Genomic DNA, 16768 nt, shown 5'->3' on the forward strand with positions numbered 1-16768 from the left:
AGGGCCCGTTACTGTCATTTAGTGATACTCGTTACTAAAAGCTTCCAGCACACAAAGCTGAAGGGCTGCGTGAGCACCCACATCTCCACCGAGGCCTGTAACTGCGTGCGCCTCTGCCCTGCTTGCTGTCTCTCCGTAGTTGACAGGCACTCTTGGGCACGTTCTGCAGAACCATCTGAGTCAGTGTGTGGTAGCCACCAGGACATGTGGCCCATCCCTGTCTTGGCACGTGTGTCCCTAGGCAGTCGGTCCTTCTCCATTACCACTTGCCAACACCACATCAAGCATGCAGATCTGGTAGCAGTCCTCAGAAGCTTGGCGCAAAGCCGAAATGGTGTTTCTGTCACCAGAAGCCTAGAGATTCTGGGATCACGCGTGGTGGTGCAGGTGGAGGCTGAGGGCATGGCGGGTGAGGCCTGAGGTGGGCTCGAGAATAGGGTCACTTCTCAGAAGAAGCGAGGTGGGTGATCTTTTCAGAATTGGGGTGAATATGATGAAGGGAAGGGAAAAGTGTATGAGAACAGAGAGCACAAATTTAAAAAGGAATAAGGACAGCATTAGAAGCTTCTAGATCATTCCTATTTAAGAGTTGGATACTTTATTTTAAAAAGCACCCATATGTCCATATATGTATTTGTGGTAATATTTTAAGTCTAAATTTGAAAGTAGAAGCTTGAGATACTTAATGGCTTGAACTTTGAATTATTCTTCAATTTTTAACACCAGTGATTTATTATTATTATTGTTATCAGTACTAGGGATGGAACCCAAGACCATCACCCAAGCTAGGCAAGCACTCTACCCTTTTATTTTTTATTTTGAGACAGGGTCTCACTAAGTTGCCCATCCTGGCCTTGAACCTGCGATCCTCCTGCCTCAACCTCCTAAGCTGCCAGGCTACAGGGTGTACCACCACTCCTGACGAGGCTACAGGGTGTACCACCACTCCTGACTAGGAACATTAATGTTTTTTAAATGTAAAGGAGGACATATTTATATGATATCAGAAATGGAAGAGAAATGTCACAAGGGAAGAGAATTTCAGATGTGGAGATTCTTACCATCACATCATCTATCACTACTGATCACTCAGCTGTGGAAACAAGGTCAGGTGGTCGGAGGTCTCGGAGCCTGGTGACAGTTTCACAGACAAGTTGCTTTTCATAGGTTTTGTTGAGAACAATGCTTTCAGTAGTGAGGACAAGGTTCTAGAGTACAGTTCTTAGAAATGAAGTTTCTCCATCTTATTTTGAAGTATGATTAAAGTAAAAACTTGGAATTTTACCTTAAAATCATACCAGAAGCAAACCATAGTTATATGCCGAAAACTTTTATTTCCAAAAGTAACAACTGAAATCATCTAATTATCCTTCTCCCAATCCCACATACCTGGAAGTGTGGGCTGGAAACGCACTTGGCTAACTGCCGGAAGAGAGGCTCCATGATCTTCACAAATTCCGAAGGTTCGATGACATCTAAGATTTCTTCTAATTCATTCAAGAACATTACTTCTTTTGGACTGTGAGTCTTTGGCCAGTACTTGAGAAGTGCCATTACCACCTATAAAAGAAAGGGCACAGGAAGTGATGCCGACCAAGCTGCCACCCTGTTGCAGGAAGCATCTGTGCCTAGTCAGGTGCCCTCACTGCAGAGCAGCCAAGAGCTGGTGCTGGCTTCTGGTGGGACCACTAGATTTGGTAATTTGCACATGGTGTTTTATAACTTGATAAACAGGCAGTCAGTTCCTTTAATAATAATAAAAAAAGACGCAAAACAAAACAAACAAAATTCCCTAGCAGTTAAGAAAATTCAGTCAAGGTAAGATCAGGGACAGAGCAGATGCCTTCACCTGTGCATTCTGGGGTGGAAGTGGCCAGATCCAAAGTTGCCGTGACGTGTTCACGCATGTTCAATCCACTTCTCAAATTAACTGAACATCTGATGTATTTATACACATGCACATATGTATGCATGTATAACAGTTTGTAACTGTGTTGAAATACATCAAAAAGAGCAAGCAGATGCTAACTCACCTGGGGTGCCGTGGCAGACCTGGGCAGGGTCCTCACTGGCTCCACTGCATGCCTGTGGGCCCTTGGCCAGCAGGAGCATGTGGCCATAGTGGCTCTGGCCTTGAACCTCACCACTGAGTGTTTGTGCTGCCAGGCCCCGTGAGCCACATCCAACCAGACCACAGGGTTTCCTGTGAAAGCTGTTCCTCACTCAAGTCAGACAGCTAGAAAGGGTTTCTGTGGGCAATCTTTTCTTCCTTCTCCTCAGTTCTTTCCCTCTCTCCCTTTCTTTTTGTGGCACTAAGAATTGAACCCAGGGGCACTCTACTGCTGAGCTACATCCCCAGATCCTTTTATTTTTTGATTTTGAGACAGGGTTTTGCTAAGTTGCCCAGGCTGGCCTTGAACTTGGGATCCTCCTGTCTCAGCCTCCTGAGGAATGATAGGTGTGCTTCACCTTTCTTTCATTTCTGTATTTCCCAAATGTCCTACCATAATCAGACCAGTAGAAAGTACTGAATTGGACTCAACACAGATTAACAATATTTCTGGAGTTTAGCTATCTTACTTCTAAAAAGGGAAGATGATGTCCAACAGGCAGTAGACATAAATACCTATAAGTATGCATGCATGCACCTTGCACATACAGTTGCACAAGCACACTGATCACTCTGAGGGAGCTGCTGCCTCAGCTCCCGTGCAGGACCAGGACTGTGGGGGACTCACTGTATGCTGGCTCTCTGGGACTGGCTCATGGTTCTCACTGACTCGTCATTCCCAGCTTGGCAGATCATACCCACTCACTGCTGAGCCAGCCAGTCCACTACTACAGTGGTTAGAAAACAAGGTAGGCATTTAAAACACATCCAGTTAGTTTTTTTTTAATGGTGCTAGGGACTGAAACTGAAGGAACTCTATCATTGAGCCATATCCCTGGACCTATTTCTAAAGTTTTATTTGAGACAGTGTCTTGCTAAGTTGCTGAGGCTGGCCTTGAACTTGCGATCCTTCTAGGATCCTCCTGGTTCTACCTCCTGAGTTCCTGAGATTACAGGTATGCACCACAGCAGTCACCCAGAAAAATTCTGTCTGATGCTTTTAGCATTTGAGTTTCTGGGCAATCTTTTATAATATTAATTTCATGAAACTCCAGTCTTTTTTTTTTTTTTTTTTGTGGTGCTGGGGATTGAACTCAGAGCCCTGGGCTTGTGAGGCAAGTGCTCTACCAACTGAGCTATATCCTGGCCCTCCAGTCTTTATTTAAAAAGTGCTCCTTGCTCTGAGTTTATAGCTCAGGGTAGAATGCTTGCCTAGCATGCACAAGGCCCTGGGTACCATGCCCAGCACTAAAAAAAAAGTGCTCCTAGTTTTGAAGTCTGACACAAAAATCCACAAAACAACTGTCTTTAAAAGGAGTTTTTTCTAAAAGTGCATCATTTACTCATTTACCTTCTACTTGCAGCTTGAAATAGTTTAGTAGACATTTATTAAATACCTATTCTGCATAGTGGAATTGTTGTGGAATCCCACAATTGCAAATCACCTCATAAACCTCCTACTTCTTTACATCTGTCAATAGAATGTTATTAGGAGGAGTACATTAATTTTTGAGTCGTATAAAACAACTGATTTAGCTATTTATTTCACTAGAAAAGGTAGTACTTCTAGGATCAGGTTCATGCCCTGGACTTATTCTTCCTGCTACCTGAAACTCCTGAGATCAGTACCCAGTCATCTCAGCTGCTCCTGAGCATGGTGGGACTTTGCAGATGAGATGTCTGCTCAGGGACTGCTAATCCTGGAGAATAACAGTGGCCACAGGCTGCTTGCCTGTAGCTCTGGGCACAGAGCTTCCTTGGAAACCCAATGAACTGCCCGCTCCCTGGAGGGTGAGCAGCCCTGGTGGGCATGCCAGCAGGCATGGCCTCAAGCCCTAGGAAGCTCACTGTCCTGGTGCAGCCAGGAGAAAGAGCTACACCAGGCCATGCGGTAAAATTTGATTAGCTGGCACCTAACACTCCTTACTTTGCTATTCAATAATGAAGAACAACTCAGTTTTTAAACAGTGCATGATACATGAAACAGCCGTTTCCCCAGAGATGGCTAAGAGGTGGGTGAAACAGACACAATTCTTGTCTGTAAACCCTCTGATGAGCCTTTTTTCTTACAACAATAAATATGTTTAATGTGTCCAGAAGCTTGTGAGCATGGTACACCATGTGCAAATGAAAAAACAATGAGTACAGGTTACAAACAGGACAAATGTCCTTTATAAAATTGTAGTCTTACAGTGGATCATACTTTGAAAAAGTACTCTTGAGCCTGGAAACATGGCTCACACCTTTGTGAGTCTACAACTAGACTGTATTCCCGATAAGCTTCCACTGTTGAAGTGTGACAGAATGGCCTTTGCATTTTCCTAAAACATTAACTTCAAAGGAAGAAATTTACTGACGTGAGGGTCTGAATGTTTTTAATATACAAAAAACTAAATCTGCTTTATGTAGCCAGAAGCGTACTATTACATTATCTGTGCACAGAACTAAGAAACGAGGCGGTCCTGGGTGGACACACCAGGGACGGGGTCTGTGGGTCTGTGGCCGTCTGTGCAGGTGCCAAGTCAGAGCTGGAACGTGCAGCTTGCAGACGAGGCTGCATGGGCTCCTGCCCTCAAGACAACTGCAGTTGAGCTCTCGCCCTGCTTCCTACATTAGTGGGATTAAAAGCATTCAGACGTCATCAGCTTGCACATGCTCCCAGGTGAGGGGACAGGACAGAGCCTGCACACCCATCTCCCCACTGCCAGAACCTCAGACCACAGTGGCTGGCAGGCAGGTGCTGTGGGAGGTGATGGGGGGAGGAGCTTCAGTCTGTAGTAGATGGGGTGAGACATTTGGTGAGTTCTTTAGCCATCAAAGAGTATGAGAAAGGTGTACAAAGAAAAATCACAGGACTCTGTATACTTCTGTTTCCTATGCCTTTCTTTCCCTTTGGTTTGAACAGAAGGACGGGGTGGGGCTGGTGGGGCTTCTTCGCATGTTACTTTCTTCAGGAAGGGCATCAAGTAGATGGGGGTTTAGGACAGTAACCAGGGGGAAAATACTGTAGGCCCCCACCCCCAGGGTGATCAAACAGCACCGCAACAGGCCCTTGGCACATGCTAGGCAAGCGTTCTACCCACCGGCTTTTTAAAATTAATAACATTCTTTTTCTTTTCTTTACATAAACATGATTGCATGATTGCAGTGAAGAGGATAAAATTAACACATCCTCACAGAAAATTCGACTAAGGATCTTAACCATGCTTGTTGCCGAAGTCTGATATGATCTAGTATATTCCTTGGGGTCTTCCCGAATATCAGAGCGGAGGGCAGACGAGGGCCAGGACAGGGCACAAGTGAGAGCTGCTGCAGCCTGTTGCCTCTGAAATCTACAGAATGAGAGCTCTTCCTAGACCTCCTGGGAGAGCTGGGGTTGAGGACTTAGTGACAGAAAGGCAGCAGTGAGAGGCCAGCGTAACGTGGGAAGTCACTGAGGATTTCTCACTCACTTTGATTAGAAGAACTACGATCTCACAAGGAGACTGAAGAACAGCTAACGGGATTAAGGCCTCAGGATCTGCAATACCTACATTTTCTAATCTAACAGCAGTGTTTTAAAAGGAGGACTCAAATGTGTAAACTGGCACCTGACACTCCTTACTCTGCTATTCAATGATGAAGAACAACTCAGTTTTTAAACAGTCATTTCTCCAGAGATGGTAAGAGGAATGTGAACTGACAGTCCAGCACGAAGGTGGGTGACAGTCAGAAAGGGAAGGAAGACAAGCACTGGCGAGGACGTCCAGCAGCACCCTGGGCATGCTGCTTCCACAGCCGCTAGCTCGAGCGCAGAACGGAGCCTCAGGAAGCTCAGGAGACAGTCCCCATGCAACCTGCAGTCCCACCCTGGAGCACACCCTGAGGAACCGAAAGTAGGGCTGGAGCAGAGAGGATACACCTGTTCACAGCGGCATTGCTCACGATAGCCAGCAATGGGCCACCAGTGTTTACTGATGGACAAATGAGGAGCAAAATGTGGTCTGTGCAAACAACGGAGTATTTCACAGCCACAGCCAGGAGTGATGTTCTTATACAACATGGGTGAGGCCTTGAGGCACTGTGCCACGTGAGAGGAGGACTGTAGGAGTCCACGTTTGTGAGGAACCCAGAGTAGTCAGGTTCAGGCAGAGAGATACAAGGAGCAGGTACTGCAGAGGGGCTGGAAGCCATCACTAAATGGGGGCACAGTTCCTGTTTGGAAGTCCTGGAAACACACTGGTGAGCTGCACAAGGCTCGCCGACCCTGAGCTCTACGTGGAAATGGTTAAGAAGGCAGATTCCACACTGCAGAAGTGTCTCTTACTACCCTGGAAATCTGTGATTCATACTTTTAATAGGTGCATTGTATGGTATGTGAATTACATCTTAATAAAGCTGTGTCAAATCCTTAAACTGTCATCTGACAAGTCTGACTTGGTTAATCTTGACTACAATATCCTTTTTAATTTCTTAATGAAGATAAAATGCCATGAAAATAAGAAATCCAGAACTGAATGGAAGCCATCTAACACTGAGTTGTGATTCAAAGCTCACAGACTCTTCAGGACAATACAGCCTCTTTCATAAAAAGAGCATTTCACATCCTCACTCAGCCTCCTCCAACTGGTAGTGGGGACATGCTGTCTGTCCATCTGCACAGATGTGAAGGTCTGGAGCACCCACGGCGGGGGCTGCAGCTGCTCGGCACTCTGCCCTTGTGGGCGTGAAGTACGGCGTGGGCAGGGGCAAGCTCAGCACGTGAAGGAATCATGTGGCAGAGGACCTCACAGTGCGCATCACTGCACCCTGAAAACCTTCACACTTGAATGAAACCAGCCTGTAGGTTAGTACTGCGATTTAAGACAGGAAAGCTGCGTGACTGGCAAGCCGGTGAGGCAGATGTGCTGCGAGGTCAGGAGGTGAGCCCGTAGGCGGCTGGGGCCGAGGGAGCACTTACTGGTTCAGTGAGGGTGCTGTCCTTCTCTAGAAACTGCACGACACAGTACGCCAGCTGAAAAGGGATGGCAGAGAGTGAGCACTTGGCTGCAGCAGGGAAACGCCCCCACTCAACACCTTCCTCTGGCAGCTGGCCTGAAGCGACTGGGCTGCTGCTGCAGGGTGCCACCCACCCCAAGGCACTAGGGGAGGCTAAGGGAGGCACCCCAGGACCACTGCTCAGCAGGTAATTCTTTAATTCTTTCCCAATGAGTTGGTGATGATCTGCAAGCTAAAAAAAGAAAAAAAAAAAAAAAAAAAAAAAAAAAAAAAAAAAAAAGAAAAAGGGGTGGTGGTGGGAAGCACCTTTTAGACTACCCACCTACCCACCAAGGTGACCCAGCACGATGGGTTTGCCTGGGGGTCCTTTTGGAGATTAGCATGAACAAGGAATCAAACAGCTGGGAACAAATTAAAATCTGGTTCCACCTTAACTCTCTGAACTATTAATTCCTTTTGTACAATTAATACAACAAACTGAACATAAAAATATTACCACTTAACAGCAATCAATTGGAGAAAATAACAATGGCAATCCTGCTTGGCCCTGTGACAGCTAGAGATGAACACACACGAGGGCAGCCCTCCCGAACCATCAGCACTGACGACGCAGTGCGTGGGAGGCCCATCTCCCAGGTCAGCAGAGCCACAACCAGATGGAACCACTTGCTGGCCGATCTCTTAGCACCCCTCTGGTCTTTTTTTAGAAACCAGTCTTTTTTGTTTTACTAGACTTTGTTACAGGTCATTTCACTGTCTGGGGCTAACAGGCTTTTGTCTTGAAGGTACCAGATTTCAAATCACGCTGCGGAAAGCTTTCTTCTGGTAGTCCTTCTTGACTGTTCTCACAGAGGCGGTCACTTCTTTTTTCTATGCTAAAAGTGAATCACACAATTCTGTGTTTCAGAGATTTTCCTGAATTACTCAAAAGGAATCTCTCTTTATTCCTTATTCAATTATGCAGGACCTTGTTACAGAAGGTAGTGACGTGAGAAAGAAAACGCGCCCTGGGAACAGGCTGGATCCCTGCCCTGGGTCCCCTGGGTTCCCTGGGTCCCGAGGCTGGCATGCCTTCACTCCCGCCCCCTTACCTGCGGATGGTAGACACTGAGAGATTTCACTTTGTGCAAAGGTAGCAACACCTTCAATAGGAAAATCTTGTGCTCTTCTTTTAGTGGTAAGGCAAATCCATTAATTATACTGTGAAGAAAGAATTTATTCAAAGTTTGAATATTTATGAATTTCGGATTACAATCAAACATTGTGTTTTTTCCTTCTAGCATGAAAACCTAGTAGGCACAATATGTATTTTAGAAAAGGATGAATCAGTAGAAAAAAATAAGTTTCTCTGAGGAAGCATAACCATTTTTATACTTGTGACTGCAAGGTAATGATAAAGTTTGGGGTTTATAGGGTGTGGCTCAGAGCAGGGAACTGGCTGTATCACAGGGGCCCTGGGGGCAGGAAGTCTGCCCAGCTGAGGGGGCCCATCCCTTCTGGGCTGCATTCGTCTTTTGGGTAGGCATTCCTGGGTACCTAGAATATCCAGGCTCATTCCAGTGCTGGCTGCAGGATCCAGGAGTGCGCACAGCAGGTGCTGGTCACCAACCAGGCAGAAAGCTGCCCATGTAAGCAAAGGGCAAAGGACCTCCAGACTCAAGTCTTTGTCTTGAGCATGGACTAGTTTAATTAGGCAAGTGCAGATCCACGAGAGCTGCAGGGCAGCAGTGGCGATGCTCACGTGCTCCTCCACGACCCGCAAGCCCAGGCTGTAGTGGGCACCAGGCAGCACATGCCCCCTGCGGCCACTGAGGGCGACGTGACATCCTTCCCACTGAAGAGCAACCTGTCCCTGGTCCTGCAGCTGGGAAGGGGCATTCCTCAACCACACCATACTGCACTGAGAGACCCGCCCGGCCTGGGGACACTGACCTACGAATTCCCAGTGAGGACAGACGCTTTTCAAACCATATCTAAAAGAGAAGCAAAGCTTTTCTCAGAGCTCCTGCTCAGGACCAGACAACAGTATCTGTGAGAAAAGAGCCTGTGTTCAGATGCTGCAGGGAACCACTAGATTTAGTACGAGAACAGGCTTCTTCGCTGTAGGCTCCTCAGAACCCCAAGCTGCTCCTGCACATGGAATGGAAGGCAGTGTGGAAAAGCACTCCCAAGCCATTTCTCTGGAACCCTGAGGAACTCTGGGAATAGTGGGTTTGGGGGCCTAATATAAAATATACAGTCTACAGATTTTAAAAGAATGATAGTGAGAACTGTACCTGGATTAAGATGATGAAAAGTTGAGATGGCAATTATTTTACAGGTACACATGTGAAAAATCCACAAAGTCAAAGCGATCTGAGATATTAGCATGAACATTAACATGCAATATCCCAAGTGTACATCCACTCTTCTAATGAGCATCTGACATAAACCTCAGGTAACTACTTTTAACACTGCTCCTGAGGAAATGAAGTCCCAGTGCCACAGTAATGACACTGAGGTGTATGGAGTGGGACCTGGACAAGACCACAGTCCAGATGGAGCCTCTACCTGGTGTGCTCTAACCCAAGAGCTCACGGGCTCCACTTCTGTTCTTTTAGAAAGTGCCACACTGCCTTGCCGAGCTCAGTGAGTTGATCATTCTGGTGTGCATTCCACCCTCCATCCTTTGCTGCCAGTCACAGAAACTTACCTTCCCAATATTTCCAGTAATTCTGCTATGCCATTATGATGCTCTGTTTCATAAATAAATCTAGAAAAAAACAATTTGTCAGTTAGAATCAGACCCTGAAGTAACAGCTGGAAAGACTAAAATCCTCTCAGACAAAGCTTGCGGGAGGAAGCCAGGAAGCCGGGTAGCAAGAGGCTCGTGCACCTGTGAGAACCTTCCGGGGGCAGTTGCTCCCTGCCCAAGACGCCCTTCAAGATGCCAAGCAGCTTTGCAAAGCCTAGAGAGTCAGTGTCTTGAAGACAAAGGCTCTTCTTGCTCAGATTTCTCTGCAATATTTCATTTTGAGAAATTTTAAATGTGCAGAAAAGCTCAAAACTTCACAAGGACCACCTATGTTTCCACTACCCAGATCCAGTTGTCCACGATGAGCCTGTCACACCGACACCCATCCAGCCTTCTACCTGTCCACTCATTAATCCATTGTAATTTCTGCTGCACTTCAACAGGTGATTTCTTGTCACTTTTACAGCCTCTATTACTCGGCACAGTCCCCACAATGGGCAGAAGCTCTTCCGGGTGGCTCTTGGACCACACTGTCTGCTTCCCTGCTGGCATCCTGCATGTCCTCTTGGCTGCTTCGAAGGCAGTGTTTCAGAGCACCAGTGTCCCTGGGGTCTGCTGCAGCCCCTGGGTCCCCTCTCTGTCGTGCTCACTGTGTGTGCCTTGGCAGGGCTCCTGGCCCTCGTGCTCCAGCCTCCTCAGCGTCTCCCTCCAGGCAGGACAGGACTTGGCCACTGTGCTTAGTGCTAGGACCATCTTGGCATCTGTTTGACACTTAAATCTGCTGAATGGGCTGGGAATAGGGAGAAGGAACAGGAAAATGTTCTCTGCTCCCACAGGAGCAAAAGGCCTACTGCTGCCCCAACCCAGGCTCACCCGGCGAGCTTTACACCAATGCATGCACAGGATTTGGTTTGAAGCAAGAGGTATTGAAAAGGTTCCTGCCTCATAGATAAAACCTTTCATTCAGAAACAGCTTTAAGCCAAAAATAAGTTCGTGAAGATAATTTGAATTTGAAATTTCATTGTCCTTCTTTGAAACAAAGGGACTAGAGACCTTAAGGTGGAGAACGAACACCCAGAGATGTGAAATCTGCCTGATGAGGGGTCTTTATGTTCCTTCATGTCCAGAGGGCCAGGATTCTCCGAGGGGTGGGGCCTGACCTGAGTCCCACAGGAAGATTTCTGAGATATTCAGGAAGATGGGGTGTGGAGTGGGAAAGAATGCAGGTCTGGGAGTCGGGGCGACAGGCAAGAAGGCAGACTGAGCTCCAACCCCAGCAGCAGCAGGACCCCTGGCAAGCCAGACACAGAAGCAGGAAGATGCACTTGCCCGTGGACTGAAAGCACAGCAAGGGGGCACTGAAAGACCCTCGACCCTGCTCAGGAGGCGACACTGGAGTTTTCCAGTCACATCTGCCTTTCCCTTCCTTCCAGCTCCTACTCTGAGGGCAGGCTGCCACCAGGCGGAAGTGTGCCTTCTGCAGGCGTCCCTGTGGACAAGCATTATTTCTAACATGCAACATGAAGGCTCCCCTTTGCCTCTTATTTTATTTGAAATACTTGAAATGGTTTAAATGCACGAGCCTAAAGTTCTGCAAGCATGGCCATGCAGCTGCAGCTCACTCTGGGAGCTGAGCCAGGGGTGGGGACCCCGCGTGGGTGCTTCTTCTGGTCATCTCCCCGACCTTACGCATTCACCTGGGAATGGGCTCAGCCCTAAGCCATCTGGCTTTCCAAAACCAGCATTACTTTTTTTTTGGGGGGGGGGGGGGGTGCTGGGGATTGAAATAAGGGTGCTCTACCACCAAGCTACATCCTTGGTCGTTTTGAGACAGTGTCTTACTAAATTGCTGAGATTACAGGTATGTGCTGCCACACTCTGCTGACATTACTGTATTCTTATTAAACAATTCTTAATTTCTAATTATTTTTAATTCAACTTGAAGTGGATGTAAGAAAGAGAAAATGAAGCTAGTTCTCTTCCTTACTTTTCCAGAGGAGACAAAATGGGAGAGAAGACAGAGCTCCATTTAGAGTAAGCTGGGGAGTTTCTCATTCTTCAGCAGATTCTAAGATCCAGGCAGAAACTTGCTTGTGGAGAGGTCTCCAAGATGGACAGCACCACTTCCTCTCCTCCTGCCTCCCAGGAAGAGGTGGCTGCTTCCTCTCCTGTCAGTCTGGGCTGTCCGTGACCACCTCCTGACACACAGGGCAGATGGACCTCACACCAGTGCTGGGACAAGCCTGTACCAAACTGGCAGCTTCTGCATCTTTCCTCCTGACAGCAGCTGTGGCAAGCTCAAGCAGGTCACCCAGAGAGGCCACGTGGACAGAGATGTGCAGCAGCCCCTGCTGTGCTGGCCATTCCTGCAGAGCCACCAGACGTGAGTGAGGAGCCACCTCAGACACTGCAGCCCTAGCAGATGCCACTGGAGCACAGCAGTCATGCTGAGCCCAGTGCAGGTGACAGCACTGTGAGGATGACAGGTGGTGACTCAGCTACAAGGCTGTGGGGGGCAGCTAAGGAGAGGAGCCCCTATCCGCCCTGCCCACCTAACCCTCAGGTTCCACCTTCTGCCAAGCAGAGCGTCAAGTTGTCTAAAGCAAACTGACTACAGCGGGATACGGTATACGAACTTATATTAACATTTCCTTTTTTCTTTGAGGGGGGTGTAACGAGGGATTGAATCCAGTGCTTAACCACCGAATCACATCACCTTTTCATATTTTATTCTGAGACAGGTCTCCCTATGTTGATTAGGGCCTTGCTAAGTTGCAGAGGCTGGCTTTGAACTTGGAATCCTCCTGTCTCAGCCTCTAGAGTTGCTGGGATAACGTGCACCGCCATGCCTGGTTATATTAACATTTTCAAGAAGTTGAACAAAATAGGTTTGAAATACTTTTCTTATAAGAGGTGGTTGTATACACTGAGAATCCCTTACCTGAAACAGTTTTGAATGTCGAACTTTTTCCAGCTTTTAGGACATTTGCATATGCATAAAGTGAACGATTTTGGGACAGGACCCAAGCTGAAACCTGAAATTCACTTATGTTTCATGCACACCTTTTATACATAGCCTCAAAGTAATTTTATACAATGCTTCACTATTCCTGTCACTTACTTTTTTAAATTAAAAATAATTTTTTTTGGGGGGTACAATATTTCACTGAGATGCCCTGAACTCCTGGACTCCAGTGATCCTCCTGCTTCAGCCTCCAGAGGAGGGGGACCGCAGGAGTGCTGCGGCATCACGTCAGTGCTCAGAAAGGTTTTTTTTTTTGGTACCAGGGACTGAACCCAGGGGTGCTTTACCACCAAGCCACATCCCAGCCCTTGTACATTTTGAGACAGGGTCTTGTTAAGTTGCTTAGGGCCTCATAAGTTGCTGTGAGTTGCTGAGGCTGGCCTTGAACTTGCCATCCTCCTGCCTCAGACTCTGGAGCTGCTGGGGATTACAAGCGTGTGCCACTGTATCTGGCTCAAAAAGTTTTGAAGTTTGGCGTATAGACTTCAGATTAGGGATGCTCAACCTGCACGACAAACTTAGGTAAGTTGAATATATCTCTCAAGAGCTCTTTGATTTTTTTCTCACATGAAATAATGAAGGACCAAGCAAATTATAGAATCTAAATAACATGTTTGCTTTTGATTGTCTACACCAAAATAATTTATAGAAAAGATTACTCAGAGGAAAAAAACACAGAAATACTAGACTCTAGAACTGACCCTTTGGTAAGAAAAGAACTAAGTCAATGTGTAATGACTTGAATATGCTAAGTATTTTTTAAAAGTTATTTTTAGTTGTAGACGGACACAATGCCTTTGTTTTGTTTATGTGGTGCTGAGGATCTAACCCAGTGCCTCATGCGCGTTAGGCGAGTGCTCTACCACTGAGCTGCAGCCCCTGCAAGCCAAGTATTTTGATTAGGTTTCTCCTGGGCTTGAGATCCGCCTGCTTGCTCATTCAGGGGCCTTGCATGCGCTGTGCAAGCGCTCTCCCAGCAAGCGGTATCCGGTCCCACCTACCTCACGCAGGTGTTGGAGGCACTTGTGGTTCTGCTACCTGAACAAACTCACTAGTGTTGAGGAAACAGAACCACTGGAAGCAAGGCTTTAATTTTAGGATCAAAAGGCTGGAATTTAAATTGTACCTGTTCTATGCTATTTTAAAGAGTGTATATTATGTCCTGATAGATACCAACAGCAGGCAAGTAACGATCTTGTTAAAAAGGAAGTGAGGTACCAAGAAGCATAAAACAGAATCATGACATCTAGGAGAACAACGTCATCCTGATCACAGCTGGCAAGTCGGGACTGGCTCTGTTCAGCCACGGGTGCCAGGATACAAATGGGACCTGGGGAACTCAGAGGTGTTCAAAGGAGAGCCACACACACAACGAGCACCAATGCCACAGTGCTATCATGGCGAAGACAAGGGCACAGAATCGGGCCACGTCTCCAGCCACCGGGTGCCCAGGAGTCAGAGGGCAGGAGCAGGGAGGGAGGGAGGGCTGCTGCTGTGAGCCTGGCACTTGCTGCAGCCTGCCTGCCCCGCTCGTCTTTGCTTCCCTTGCTCAGTCACTGTGATGGAGGGAGGACCCACGGTGTGTTACTGTGGCTGGTACCTAGGACTCCTCCAGGTGCTGGCCTGGCCCTAGCCCTGACCCTGCAGCTAGACCGCATGGAACTCCCCCACTTTCTTATCTCACGGAGGGACACTGTTACAATGTTCCTGTCATCATGAGGGATTTGTCACTTCCTGTAGTCAGATGTCTTAGAAAGGCAAGGCAAGCTAACCTGAGTAACCAAGAATCGATAGAATAAATGGCTTATTTGGTGAGCCTCCCAGGGACAGACGAGGAGCCACAGGGACTGATCCCCACGGGCACTCATCTTGTGCTGCTGCAGGCACTACACAAAGCTGGTGCTGGGCCTGGGGACACGACAGAGCACATGACCAGACAGGATGGAGCCACTGCCGGGCACGTTTCCTGGGGAAAGGGCTCCTCGGGAAGACTGGGGGGCTTAGGGAATGACGGGCTAGAAGAAGAGGGTGAGCCAGGAGGGGCAACAAAGGCCGCAAAGCTCTTGAGGAGACAGCCTGGACGTGAGCAGAGGGCTCGGAAGGCTGTACCCACCACCGAGAGACCTGGGCAGTAGCAGGCACTTGTCAGTAGACTGAGGGACTTCAGAACCTATGAGGCCTGGCCGCAATGTGAGCAGGGCTGGGAGGCGGGGCTGTGTGAGGAAGTCACAGTGCACACAGCACCTGGAGCCCTCGGGAGTGCGCCTTCTTAGCTGTGGGCTGTCTGCCATCACTCCCCAGGGTCCTGCAGGCCCAGGCCCAGCACAGTGCTGGAAAGCTATCCTGCTCTGCCCACTGTCCAGCAGGCTCGCTCTCCCAGGTGCTCAGCCAGAGCCCCTGGATCTGAGTTCACAGAGGTTCCCAGGTTGAGGCAGTTACTCCCTGCTCATTCCTCCCTTCCATACTAAAATTCCACAGGGAGAGAATGAGGCAGCACACGCAGGGAAGGAACAAGGTGGTTCAGACAGTCGACCCATCCACATTTTGGGACTACTGGACGGACGATTCAGCAGAATGGAAACAAAGTCAGGATGCATGGCAAGGTCTGGGGAGCAAAGGAGGGAAGCCACCTGGACAGCAGGCCCTGGAGCGTGCAGAGGGCCAGGCCCACTGACACTCACTGGGCCTGCAGCGCCCAGCAAGCACGTGGCTGAAGCCTTCCTCCACTGTCCTCACCCAGGTCGGGGAAAACACCATGCTCGAGGATGAACGCCACCCATGCAGGGACTTACCTATAAAATATATTATTTATCTGTTTCCTGATGTACGCTCTCAGGCCTAAGAACTTTCCATAGATTCTGTGAAGGGTGGTTTTTAGAAAATCTCTCTCCCGAGGATCCTCGCTGTCAAAGAGCTCTAAAAGCTTCAAGAAGAAAAAGACACTCAGTGATGAGCGCACTCTGCAGGTCAGGGCTGCTGCAGGCTCAGGTAATCTGTAACCTTACCTGCAATACAAACTTCTGGTCAATATATTTCTTCGCTATATTAGGCTGGAAATCTGGAGACTCTAAAAATCTTAAGAAAAATTCATAAACAAGCTAGGAGGAAAAAAAACAACAACAACAGTGAGTCAAACACCATGGTATTTTATCAAGGGGAGATGAAAATATACTTAGCTGAATCTTTATTTGCATGAAAATATTAAGACTTTTACAAAAAGCCACATCGCTACAGAATAAATGCTGAATCATATGCTTAACTTAATTATAACTGGGGTGGTCATTTTTTTTAGTGAGAACTGCACTTTCCCTTAAATGGCACTTAAGCAGAATGCTTTCCATGGCCCATGTCACCAGTGCTTAAGTAACTGCTCAGGCCCCCAGTGCACAGTTCAGGCCGTGACCAAAGTCTAGGTGGGATCTGCAGCCTGTCACCTGCAAGTTCCCTGCAGTGCTGAGGCACAGAGCCAAGCTGACAGGAACTCTGGGTCTGCTAGGGGAGAGGGGCCCAACAATGAGGCCCTCGACTGCAACTGGTGAGTGTGCTGGGTGCCATGGAGCGGCCTGCCTGCCAGGAGCAGGTGTGGACGCCAGGTGCTAAGGGGAAGGCCTGGCTCCTGAGGTGCCCCCCCGCCCCATGTGTTCCACCCTCTGGTTCCTCCCTGGTTTCCCCAACTTCTTTCCTGTGGTGATGTGGCCTCCCTATCCTCACGTCTGACCCTGCTCTGTCATGCTGGCCTTGGTGCCTCCTGACCAATCAATCTTGTGTCTCACAGATACATCAGAAAAAGGCGTCAGTCAGCTCAGGAGCCTGGGATACGCAGTGGCACAGCCAGATCCAGGACTGAAGGCTGGAACATACCCGCTAAGTCCTCTAGGCTTGACCTCAATGGTTAACCACCAAGTGGGCAACGCTACAGAA

At 48.1% G+C, this 16768-nt stretch overlaps 1 protein-coding gene across 6 annotated transcripts in view; it reads right to left on the reverse strand.

Moving 5' to 3' along the window:
* The window catches only part of PPP2R5C (protein phosphatase 2 regulatory subunit B'gamma), a 139056-nt gene that overhangs the window by 18837 nt on the left and 103451 nt on the right, over nucleotides 1-16768 (reverse strand). For all 6 annotated transcript variants that reach the window (XM_079130103.1, XM_079130107.1, XM_079130104.1 and 3 more), the window contains 6 exons: nucleotides 15853-15945; nucleotides 15640-15770; nucleotides 9780-9839; nucleotides 8179-8287; nucleotides 7050-7103; nucleotides 1390-1560 (listed from right to left, as the gene is read on the reverse strand). In XM_079130103.1, coding sequence (XP_078986229.1) covers nucleotides 1390-1560; nucleotides 7050-7103; nucleotides 8179-8287; nucleotides 9780-9839; nucleotides 15640-15770; nucleotides 15853-15945 — 618 coding nt within the window. The remainder of the gene's footprint in view (nucleotides 1-1389; nucleotides 1561-7049; nucleotides 7104-8178; nucleotides 8288-9779; nucleotides 9840-15639; nucleotides 15771-15852; nucleotides 15946-16768) is intronic.

Source organism: Sciurus vulgaris, assembly GCF_902686455.1.
Source record: "Sciurus vulgaris genome assembly, chromosome: 2".
NCBI lineage: Eukaryota > Metazoa > Chordata > Mammalia > Rodentia > Sciuridae > Sciurus > Sciurus vulgaris.